The sequence below is a fragment of the Medicago sativa genome, chromosome 3, assembly GCF_051527215.1.
Source record: "Medicago sativa cultivar Bolivia chromosome 3, Bolivia_mono, whole genome shotgun sequence".
Classification (NCBI taxonomy): Eukaryota; Viridiplantae; Streptophyta; class Magnoliopsida; order Fabales; family Fabaceae; genus Medicago; species Medicago sativa.
In genome coordinates, this window is record NC_140751.1 from 60,622,956 (window position 1) to 60,636,084 (window position 13,129).

Genomic DNA, 13,129 nt, shown 5'->3' on the forward strand with positions numbered 1-13,129 from the left:
AAATTTATTCTAACGGTCAGGATCTAATGATGAAAAAGCTGTTACAAGGTGTTATTTTAGTGGTGTAAGTTGGGACATTATATTTGGTTGTGTAAACTAAATGGCACCTATAAAAAGTTGTTGGGATGCATTAATCAAATAGTGGAGAACAAACTTTTTTACATCGGATATCAACCAATAAAAAAGAGTTTACATTGGATATTGTTTTTTGCACTAATGTAAAAATGTTACTATTCGTAAGTTTAACTCGGTTAATAGGAGTATTGTATAATATATACCGAAATTGGGGCTCACATCCTAAATATCTTATTTATTCATTTTAAAAGATAAATTTTTGGAATAATTCTTGAGTGGACACAAAGATTTGGACCCTCTATTTGGTCACACACAAAAAAAAGTGAACATGCTAAAATCATTTGAAAATTAATGATTATTTAATTGTTATTTTTTCTACTTTTTCCTTTTTATGTGTGTGTGACTAAATAAGGGGTCCAAATCTTTGTGTCCATTTCTCAAATTTTTGACCATTAACCTACTTGATTGCAAATTTCAAAATGCTTTCCTCAACAAAAAAAAAATCAAAATGGTAATATACCAAAAATTCAAAGATCAATAAATTAATTTAAAGTAAGTTCATTAAAAGGGGGGTGGCAAACGCCACCGGGGGGGTAAGTTAAGTAAGCTGTGATAAAAGTGGAAACTGAAAAGTGGGAAGCTTGCGTGGAAGCCATTAAAGGTGGAGCAAAGTGAAACATACCTTTTGTGTTATTTACAAAGACATCCATTATAGGAGGCATAGTGTTTCTTTGTTCAACTTTGTTATTTGATTCATCACTTTTGAAATGTCACATTACAAATGACACGGCAAAGAATCTTATATTTGATACCTGCGACTGCTACGTGATAAATATCATACTTGTACTTGATGTTAGACAAGTTACAATATGATATGTCCATATGCATCTTACAAATTATATAATATATGTGTCTGATGAAAAATATTTGGAATATACTTTTCATATTAACACTGCATATGCTCCATGGTCCACCATTAGTCAAGCTAGATTATTCGTTTTTATGTTTTGATAAAAAAAAAAATCGTTTTTATGCAAAACAGAAAAGTTGAGAATGATTGTGCAATATTCCATTCAACGCAAACAAAGAATCATGTTTTCAACCGAACACTTTTTTATGAAGGGAAAAGAAATAGGCACCATGCCACCGTCCAACATACATAAAGTCAATTTGCATACTTTAAACTGTGGTTTTATTATTTATTTTTTGCAATTGTGGATTAAATTATCTAAATTTCGATACTCTAAAATATATATTCAACACTATTTTCATCCTTAGATGAGTAAACATATTATCAGGGCTGGACCCTGGGGTGCAAGCAGCGCTATAGCACCGAGCCTCCCCAGGATATGGGCCTCAAAAAAATAATTATAGTCTAGTACCCCCCAATAAACCGTGCGGGTGTATATAGCAAGAACTGGATTTTTGGGGGTTTATATAGTAAAATATACCTACAGACAGGCCCAAAACATTGGCATTAAAGACTGGGCTGAAGTCTGTTATTGTTTTGGCCCTTTTGATGCAATTTGTTATATATACCCCATATAAAACCAAGCTTTCTATTTACACCCTCCCAAATATATCTTTCAAAAAATTTAAATAGAACATTGTTCTTTTAAAAAAATATACATCTTTATTTTACTACGGGCCTCATTTTACTTCCAGCACCGAGCCTCCATATTCGTAGGAACGGCCCTGCATATTATGACTAATCTTCTTTGGCATTTGATTTTGAACTTTCCGTTGTTATAGATGTGACTTTTCTTCTTCGAAAAAGCGGCATGCATGGAAGTGGTGTCGAGGAAGATTGAGTCGACTTTTCTCTCTTGATTGTGATGGTGAATAGCTAGGGAACTGAAGCAAAAAATATTGATATAGAAAAAACAAAACGGCAATTAGGTTTTGGAAGAGCTACACAAAATAAGGGTTAATTGGAGTAATGAAATAAGAATTAAGCATGTGCAAGGGAGCCATAATAACAAGAGATGTAGAATTAGAGAATTTTCGAAAAGTAATTAACCAAAAGAAAAAAGAATAAATTCTCAAGCATGAGCATTAATGAATTTATGGAAACCGTTAGATTAAAATTATATTAATGACTAGAATTTAGTGTCAAATTTAATTTGACACTTTGGAATCATTTGAAATTAGCAAGAAGCACGCGTTAGACAAAATTACCCTTGTGTTTAAATTAAAATAACATTACATTGGGGTAGGAATGTAATTTTGTTGTGTTCTCTCACAACTCCATCTTCCTCGGTACAACACATTTGAGTTAAAATCCTCTCCATTTACTAAAAATAAACGGACAATGTCATTTGGTGAGAGATAAATACGAAAAAGTATGTAGTAGGTCTTACTACTAAGTGGATCCCATCACTATCAATTATTTTCAAACTGTTTTGTGTCTTTATCTCTCTAAATGGAGGAAATGAAAATGATCTTGACTCGGCACATTTGACTTGTGAAGACAAAACAAAATTGTCTTTCGCCATAACAATTTTATGAAACATCCCCATCTTCCTTGGTGCAATATTTCACCACCAAAAAAACTTAAATTACATTCCTACCCACCAATTTTATTTTATTTTAATTTAAACATAGGGTTTTTGTGTCCAACTCAAAAAGGTGCATCTTGATAATATACACCTTCATAACATTAAGTGGGTGTGCACTAACATTTCGAAAACTTTCTTCACATTTCGCATTCTGCCCGAAGAGTTGATCCTTTCTCGTCAAATGAGTCAAAGGTTATGTGAGCTCTTATTAGAAACTTTGAAGGGTGGCATCCCTTGATGGTACATGAATCTGCATCGCCACCCTATCTTGGGATAGATGGATTTTTCTCAAAAGTTGATCCACTAATATTCAGGAAGTAAACACTAGAAAGTGACCATGACGAGCCTCTTCAACATTCATCAAGGCCACTCTAAGTCATTAAGATGGTATATCTTGATAATTTCAATGAAGTAACCATCTGCGTTTCAAACCCACACAAAGAGATGTTTGTGGAAACATTCCAGAATGGCTTGAGATAAATATGATTAACTTACTCATGATCTTCTGTCATGTAATTTTTGTTGTTGTTGATAGTGGTGGAAGCGTAGTGCTGAGATAATGGTAATGATGATAAATATGATGATGTTTGTAACACCCTGTTTTCCCAACATAAAAATTTCACATATAAATCAGAGTCATTCAACATAAACGGAATGCTACACTTCTTAAAAATCATAAATGGAATAAATAACAATTCATCCTTCATAAATTGGTCAACATAAATATTCAAAAACTTCGCAGCGGATTTTAATTCAACAACTTAATTAGTCTTGGCACGAAGGCCTCATCAAAACATCTCGTAATAATCCAAAAACTAAATCATAGTCATGTAAAATCATAAGCAGTACGTAAGGAATAGAAAATAGCCACAAAAGTTCCCATCCCGTTATGTATCAGAGCACCTAAAGACAAAGTGAGAGATAGCCACTCTTGACAACAATCAACAGCTACTTATTCTCGATCGCCTGCAAGTTACTCATACGAAGAGCAACATTTCCAAGCAGAAGGGGTGAGATTCACAAACAATAATGTTAAGCAAATAATTCAACAATTAAATTTAATAACATAAACATCATCAACATATCATAACAATGGTCATGTAGCATCATTATCATCATCATAATCAACTTCATAATCAACATCAATATCAACTTCATAAATCAACTTAACAACTTGACTCGACAATGCAACTTAACTCGACTATGCAACTCTATCATTTTACTTATGCATGTGGTACCATTCTAGGGCATAAGCCCTCGTCGCTTTTGAGCATAAATATACTCCAAGGGCATGTGCCCTCGTCGCTATTGAGCAAAAGCTCCTAGGGCATGAGCCCTCGTCTCTGATCGAGCATAAGCTCCAGGGCATAAGCCCTCGTCTTTAGGGGAGAATGACTAGCATTCCAGGGCATGAGCCCTCTTCTCTGACAATGATGATGCATGGACTCAACAACAATACTTGACGACCAACGACTTCGACGACATCGACAAACAACTTACTGTTGAGGCAAAATCCCTAATTAATTTTAAAGATAATAAACCAATATGATTAAAGAATTAATGGACTTTGATTATTTCCTTGGTATTTAACTTGTGCTCTTGAGTGTTTTACTAAGACAGGAACAAGGCTTAAATCATACCAAGAATCAAGTAATCAAAGGACATTTGATTTCAAGATCTAACACTGAGATCAGAAAGTTAGATCAGAATGTTGCTCAGAGATCAGAATGTTCGCACAAGAGATCAGAAGGTTGCTTCTATACAAGCCCAGAATCTCAAGAACATAGATCAAGGTCATGCAAGGCACATGTGACATAAATAAATGTCAAGAGAAGTACTTCTGCATGGATCAAGCAATAAAGGCATCTATGATGATTAAAAGATTAATGGACTTTGATAGTTCTTGGTATTTGTGCATTCTTGAGTGATTAACCAAGACACAAACAAAGTTTAAATCATACCAAGATACAAGAAATCAAAGTACATTTGAATTCATGAACTAACTCTGAAGTTCAGAAAGTTAGTTCAGAATGTTGATCAGAAAGTTGATCAGAACGTTCTGATGATAGTCCAGAAGGTTGTTCATAAGCAAACCCAGATTCATCAAGAACGTGAAGAACATGCAAGCACACTTGACATGAATTAAAGGTCCAGAAAGGTACATCTGCATGGATCTATCAACAATAAAGGCATGAACAAAGATTTATGTCAAAAGGATCTTTAATGTTCATCCAAGACTATGAACATTAAAGTACTAGGATTATTCCAATGAGAATATTATCCTAGATGTTGCATTCACTGCACTTCAGTCGTGTCTCTACTATTAGGATTGATTACATCAAACGTAGTCTTACAAATCATCCTTAAGTGAGCACAAATGAAACATTCTGATGATCAGAATGTTCACTTCTGCACATGCTTCCAGCCATGAACAGTGTAGTTGGTAAAAAGAAGAAAAAGGTAACAAAAGGAGATCTTGCATCAGAGATAACTTGTACTCTGAACAAAATTAAGCAAATCTCCTAGAAGCATGGGCCTGAAGCTGCAGACCACTATCCTCTCTTTCCTGCACAAAGTCCAAGACAGATTTGGTTCACTTTATCCTACTTTTCCAGCAACTTTTGAACATATGGAGAAGCTACTTTTTGGAGGATAAAACTCAAACAAATCTCACATCACGTGCTGGGCAAGGCCAGAAATTCATCCAACATTCATCCATGATGAACCCAGATGAAGAACATCATGAATTTCCAACATTCTGATGAAGAACACAGCAACATTCTGATGTTCATCCTGGGAACGCAACAACATTCTGATGGTCAGAATGTTCACCCAGATTTTCAAGTAAAAGCTTGGGGGGCCCAGGACACGTGGCATAACACCATTGGACACCCTACAACGGCTATTTGAGCCCAAAGACTCTATAAATACAGATCAAAGGCTCAACAAAACTTGCACCTTGCCAGAAGCATTCAAAAACAACTTGAAGATTGTTTAAAAGCTCTTGCAACAGAAATTGATCAATGGCTAAGGCTTTCATTTACTTAGTGCACATCAATACTCTTTGTTATCTCTTGCAAGGATAACTTCTCTTCCCCCTCCTCTGTTTGATTCTCAAACATTCAAACTCCACACCAATGCAAAGCATACAAGAAAACATCTCAAATATGTTTGAAGCTTTAGCATTCGAATTGGTCATCACTGAAGGCTCCTTCTACCTTCTTTGTAGTGTAAACCAATTCTTCCTTATCTTGTTACAGATAAGTTCTCCCTCCTTTCTTCTCTGAATTGATCATCACTGAAGGGTCTTTATACCTTCTTTGTAGTGTAAATCAATTCTTTTTGTTATCTCTTCTAAAGATAACTTCTTTTTCTCCCTCTTCTGTTTGTTCCTCAAACATTCAACCTCCAAACATCTTGTAAAGTCTCATCTAGCTTTAGGGGTACTAAAGTGTTAGTTTGGGCAAAAGGTGTAAAAGTCTAAGTGGGTAACTTAGCAAGAAGAAAAGAAAGTCTCATCTAGCTTTAGGGGTACTAAAGTGTTAGTTTGGGCAAAAGGTGTAAAAGTCTAAGTGGGTAACTTAGTAAGAAGAAAAGAAAGTCTCATCTAGCTTTAAGGGTACTAAAGTGTTAGTTTGAGCAAAGGTTGTAAAAGTCTAAGTGGGTAACTTAGCAACAAGGTGCAAGCCTGTTGAGGCTTAGAGAATACAGAGATGTAAGTGTTCAGGTGAACACAGATTGTAAGGTGCAGGATTTGAGATGTTATCTCAAGCATCATAGTGGAAACTCTCACAAGATTGTGAGGAGTGGACTAACCCACATTGGGTGAACCACTATAAACTTCTGTGTGTTGATTCTCTCTTCTCTATACTCTTTACTTACTGCAAACACAAACACACACAAACACATTTACTTTGTTAAACTGTTTTTGCACTCAGACACCAGAACATTCTGAAGTTTGCTTTAAACTGTTTTTGCACTCAGACATCAGAACGTTCTGAAGTCTGCTATTAACTTAACTATTCCAAGTTTCCACTTGAGAATCATTTTTTAAGTTGCAGGATAATTTTTAAAGGGTCACAATTCAAACCCCCCCTTTCTTGTGACTATTTTATCCACTTCAATTGGCATCAGAGCCTGCCTCTATGGTTTGAGCACTTAACAGTGTATGAGGAAAAGATCCAGAAAGAAGTGATGTCAAAGCCTGCAAATCAAAGTGCATATCACATATGCAACAATGTGGGATACTTCAAAACTGAATGCTCTCTGAAGAAGAAGATGCAAAGTTGGCAACTAGAGATGATCTTGAAGAAAAAGAAGAAGTCAGCACATGAGTAAAGACAAACACCAGAAGTGAAGAGGTAAGAAATTCTAATCCTTATCTTTTATATAAAGTGTTTAAAAATATCTCATATGACTCATGCATTTTATCTTAAAAGTATGAACTTTTGAAATAAAAACTTTTCTTGTATAAAGAAAGAAAATGTGACTCATGCATTTTAAAATATTTGAGAAACATAAGATCCTCAATATGCAAAAATTTGGAAGACTTAGAAAAGTCTGAATTTTTGAAACAAAATGATATTTCTAAAAGGGAAGTAAAATTTTGAAAAAGGACATATTCAACTTTATAAAGTCTGTTAAGACCTTTCAAAAAAAAGGCTGGTTTAGGTTTCATAACTTATCACTAACAAAAGTGAGAAGGTAAATAAAAATGATCATTTTGAAAAAGAATTCAATCATTTCAAAAAGACATTTTTATCCTAAATTAGATTGGTCTCAAAAGGTTGAGATTGGTAAAACATGATGTTCTTATTACAACAAATCTGATTATCTTAAATCAGAATGTGGTCATAAGAAAGAATCTCTCAAAAAGAGAAACACTAACCTTCAAGGACCCAAAGTAATATGGGTACCAAAAGCTTTGTCAATCTGTGATGCAGGAATATTTGCTTCCAAGATTATATGTGGAGAAAATGTTCAATCACTAGAAGACAAGCAAATGGAATTTGCAACTAGTTTTGATCACAACACAGATGATCTAAAACTCAGACTTATGTATTTCAAGATGCTGGGAAATACAGTTCAGAATGTTCAAGAAACATCTGAAACTGAAGATCAGAATGTTCAGGTGTCTGCAGATCAGAATATTCAGGAAAATTATCCTAATGCTGAAGCTACTCAATCCAAAAAAAATTGAAAGCTTCAAAGTGCATCCCTCTGTTTTCAAGCAAGACATCCCTGAAGAAACCTTCCAAGAAGTTGCAGACATTGCTAAGGAAGCTGGTCAGAAAGTTGATAAAGCTAAGAATGTTGAAGAACTTCAAAAGGAAGTTGATGTTGCTGAGAATGAAAGTTAGCAAGCTGAAGCAATACCTCAAATATTGAGATTGCAGCCAATAAGGTTCAGGAAGCTGATGCAACTACTGAAACATGAATTCAGAAAAGTTGATACAGCTACTAAAAAATGGAACTCAAAAAGTTGATGAAGTTCCTGCATAACAACTTCAGAAGGTTAATGAAATTAAAGAAGCTTCTGAAAAATACCTCAGAAAGCTAACAAAGCTGGAAGTCTTTACTGGAGAAGGATCCTTTAAATCTTCTACTGCTGAAACAATTTCAAAATTTGAAGTGATGTTACAAACATCATGTGTGAACCCAAGATTGATGAACAAGAAATTGTTCTAGAATCTGATATGGGAAATGATCCTGTGTCATTAAAGGATCAAGATATGCATGATGTTGCTAAAGCTCTAGCCACACACATGCTTAGTGAAAACACTACCAGAGGAATCTGATGAGGATGAGCTAGCTGGAAATCAAGCTGGTTTTGATCTGAATATAGAGGAATTCAGCTCAAACCTCAATGCAAGTGTCTTTGAGGACTCTCAGATGAAAAATGATGGAACAACTCCTTCAAATCAAGTTCAGAATGTTCAAGGAAACATTCTTCATGAACAAAGCATTTCATTTGTTGATCATATGTCTAAAACATCTGGATATGTTAAAAGACAGTCAGATTAGAAAGTTGGAAAGACTAAGAAGAAGAGAAGGCTACTGATGATCAAACTGCTTCAGAAGGACATCTTTATTGATGCTTGGAGTTCTCCATCCAAATGAAAAAGTATTTCAAAGAAAGAGAAGCAAGCTCTCTTCATTGAATCTCAAAGTAAGGAACATCATCCTATAAGGTACACATTTATTTGCACTATAATAAATATGATGATTGAATGCATGTTTAATATGTGCGTATATCAAATGTTTAAACTTAAATGCAATAATTGTTTCATACTTTGTTCATACTCCTTTCATGATGGAATGATACTCATTTACAACTACACAAGTCATAATTGATGTTTAAAATTAAAATCATTACATGATGTCTTATGTTTTAAATATGTTACATCAATTTGTGAATACTTATCTTTTCACATTTGAAATAAATGATTTTGATGCATTTCTATCTGAGTTATTGACATGAGTTGCAAACTAAATCATCATTGTTGATAGGGAGATTTATGTTTGATCATTAATGTTAAATCATGATTGTTCATTGATTTAAAACATAAAAAATGTTTAAATTTGTCAAACTTCAGAATAATCTGAAACAAGAAGATACTCACTTGTTTTTGATATGGTTTATGAAAATACCATTCTTCAGACATAATCCCAAAAGAATCTTATGTTTGAAATTCTCATTAGAAGATTTTTTATATACTTGATCTTCATGTTGATGCTGTGTATGATCTTGTTATAATCTTCAAATATTACTCTAAGGTTTGCATATTTTAAACTTATATTGGCCTTGCTTTGAGCATAAAAGTTTGTTTAATTATCTTACTTTAATTGCCAAAATTGAAGACAAAGATAAAAGTGCAAACATCAATATGTGTTGGATTTCAAACATGTGCAAAAGAATCTTATTTAACTCCAGTTAAAAGGATTTTTTGAAATCTAGTAGGTACTACTGATCTTGGTCTTTGGTATAGAAAAGGTTCTTGTTTTGATCTTGTAGATGCTAATTATGCTGGAGACAAAGTTGAGAACAAGAGTACAAGTGGCTCCTGTCAATTCTTGGGATAAGCATTAATTGAATGGTTTTGACACCATTGCATTCTCCACAACTGAAGTTGAGTATGTATCTGCAGCTAGTTGTTGCTCTCAAATTTTGTGGGTAAGAAATCAGTTGGAAAATTACTCACTAAGGTACACAAGTACTCCTATTTTTTTGTGATAATACAAGTGCAATTAATCTTTCTAAGAATCCTATTCAACATTCTAGGTCTAAACATATTGAAATAAAACATTATTTCATTAGAGACCATGATTAAGAAAAAATATTGCATTAAGCTTTGTTGATACTGAAAATCAACTAGCTGACTTTTTCACAAAATCCCTTGTTGAGGATAGATTCAATTTTCTTAAAGAAAAATTGTTAATCATGAAAAATCCCAATAAAGATTGATTACAGATCACTAAGGGCCTTAGATTAAACCCCTTGATGTCATCTGATGCAAATCAGATAGATCTATCTCAATCTGGACATCCATCAGAATGTTCCTGAGTTCAGAATGTTCGTCAGGTCAGAATGTTCATGAATATCAGAATGTTCAAAACCTGAAATCTGGGTCAGAAATCTCATGCGTGAGATTTTGTGTTGATTTTCTCCAGAAATATTTCTATAATCTTAAGCATTTAATGCTTGGTTATAAGAAGTTACATTTAAGGTTTAACCACCATGTAAAACCTTAACTATCAAATCAACCAATCCCCTTTCACTTATCAAAACGGCTACTTTCTTCTCTCTCTCCTGTTCGTTCCAACTTTTCCTCCTTCCCAATGTAACTACTACTTTTTCTTCTTTCTTTTCACGTTTGGTCTATATAATCAGTAACAACTCTGATTATTTCACATCTACTTCAAATCCAAACTTCTTTCTTCTCATTTCCAAAATTTCAAATCACTCTGTTCTTCATTTTTTCGAAGAAACATGGCCAGAACCAAAACCACTCCAAAGTTCACTGATGATGAAACAAATCAAGTGGAACGTTCTCAATCACCACCACCAAATGCCGCTGCTGGTCAATCTTCTGATCAACAACCTTTGAGTGAAACTCCTTTGCACATTGTTCTTCCAGATGTGATTATCCCTGCTTTTGATCCACCCAAATCTTCAAAATCAAAATCTTCTAAGAAACCCATTACCAAACCTAGACCCATTCCTACGAGACGATCAACTAAGATGAAGAAATCCTCAAAGGAACCAAAGGTCTCTCATGTGAATCTAGTCTCTGATGAAGAGAAGAAGACAGATTCAAGTGATGATGAAAAGGTAGAAGATTCTGAAGAGGAAATTGAAGAAGATCCTGAGGAAGAAATGGAAGTCCCTGAAGAGGAAGATGAAGAGAAAGTATAAGAGGACTCTGAACAAACTCTCATTGAAATGGTTAAGGCTGCAAGAAAAACCTATAAGAAGGAAAAGAAAGTTGCTTCTCCTTCAGAGGAAAAACCTTCATCTCAGCATGATGGTGAAAATGCTGCAGAAGTAGATGAAGAAGATGTAGAGGCTGATGAAGATGAAGCTTCTTCTAAAAATCATGGCAAAGAAAAGGATTTTGCTAAGGTTGCTGCAGTTATAAGGGCTCAAAGAGCAGAGAAGATTGCTCTCAGACCAATGAGCAGAACAAAATATTTTGAGTTTGGGAGTTTGGAAACAAAGGGGTGGAATCTGAAGGAGTTCACTGATCCACATGGATGGACAAACTTTGTATCTTTGCAAGAACACACATATGAAGATCTGGTTAGAGAGTTCTACACCAACTTGACTGTGAAACAGAAGATGAATGAAAATGAGAACTTTCTCATCTCATCTGTCAAGGGTATTCAGATCACTGTAACTCAAGACTCTCTCTCTCAAGCCTTGAAAATCCCAAATGAAGGTAATAAGCTGTTTTCTTGTTCATGGTACAACTATGTTAGAGTTAACCGTAATCAACTCATAGTCAAGTACACCAAAGAAAATCACACCTTTAACTCCACAAATCTAGAGGATGTCCCAAAAATCCTTCACAACATGGTTAGACATACCCTAGTACCCAAGTGTGGATCTTTTGATGTTGTCTCTGATATGGACATATGCATCATCTACCACCTCATGAACAAACCAAGCTGAACCTTTGCTTCATCATCATTCAACATATGATTGATTCCTGTTTGGCCTACAAACAAACAGTTGCTAGGTTACCCTATGGAATGCACCTAACCCCCATCTTTCAGAAAGCACAAGTGCCTCTTGAGGGAGAAAAACGTAAGCTTGACTTCATGAAGTTCACATCAAAGACTTTAGGTCAACTTCGCATCACCACCTCTAACATGCCATCCTTCACAACTTCTGGAACTTCTGGGTCTGCTAAGAGGATTTCTAATATGAATGTTCAAAAAACCAGAAAGAAGAGAAAGGTGGAGGAAATCAGAGATGAATCTCCTAAGATTGAAGAAACCATACCTCCCTCTTCACCAGAGTTGGAGAAATTCTCTGAAATCTCCAAGCTTGCAAAGGAGATTGCTGAAGAAGGAAGCTCTCATTTCAAAGCTTTGCCTGGAGAGTCACTAACTGAAGATGATGCTCAGAAGGATAATGATGCATCTCTTCAAAAGGTAGCTGAGAATGTTAAGCAAGCTATTGAGGCTCATAAAGGTATACCTCAAGCTGCTGATGGAAACTCTGTTGATCCAAATCAAAGAATTGAAGAAAATACTGAGAAAGAAACTCAGAATGTAGATGAAGATACTCAGGAAGTGGCTGAGATCTTAGCGTCAAACATGTCAATTGAGGGAGATGTTCAATTTGAACAAATGGAGTTCTCAACTGGGTTTGACCTTAACATTGAAGATGTCAATACTGACTTCAACAATGAAGTATTTCAAGATGGTCAGGAATCAACTGTGGCTCAGGAAGTTGTAATTCCTGAAGCTCAGAATGTTGAAGTCTCTGCAGCTCAGAAGGTTGAAGTTTCTGCTGCTGAACCAGGAGTTCAGAATGTGCAAGTTGCTGAACCTATTCAAGTTGATGAAAATTGTCCCTTTGTGGAAGTTGCTCCAACTGCTGAAGAAGCACAAACAGTTGATCAGAATGCTCAAGGTGCTGAGCTGAATCAACTTTTTGCTGATCAACACATTGATCAAAATGCTTCAAATGAGCCTGCTATGTCAGCAGATCCAATGCCTTTGGCCTCTGGATCTTTACCATCTGAAGAAGTTCAACGTATGGCTCAGACAGCTCAGAATGTTAACCTCTCTTCTTCTACTATAGGGTCTGTTGCTGGTGCAAGCAACTTTTTGGTCTCTGATCTCCCCACTCCAAACACCATTCCCTCAAACACTCCACCACCACCACCAATGAAAACCACCACTACAAGCAAGCTTCCCAACATAGCTGCTCTCTTTGGCTCACTCAATACCTTTGTGACTGCCAACAAAGAGAAGGCTGAAGCTTC

At 35.2% G+C, this 13,129-nt stretch overlaps 1 protein-coding gene across 1 annotated transcript; it reads left to right on the forward strand.

Moving 5' to 3' along the window:
• The first annotated feature begins 11,076 nt into the window (after positions 1-11,076).
• On the forward strand, positions 11,077-13,123 carry LOC146938814 (uncharacterized). The gene is made up of 3 exons (XM_085749689.1): positions 11,077-11,572; positions 11,866-13,050; positions 13,119-13,123. Exons 1-3 carry the CDS (start codon positions 11,077-11,079, stop codon positions 13,121-13,123), a joined length of 1,686 nt encoding a protein of 561 aa, XP_085605815.1.
• The last annotated feature ends 6 nt before the right edge of the window (positions 13,124-13,129 follow it).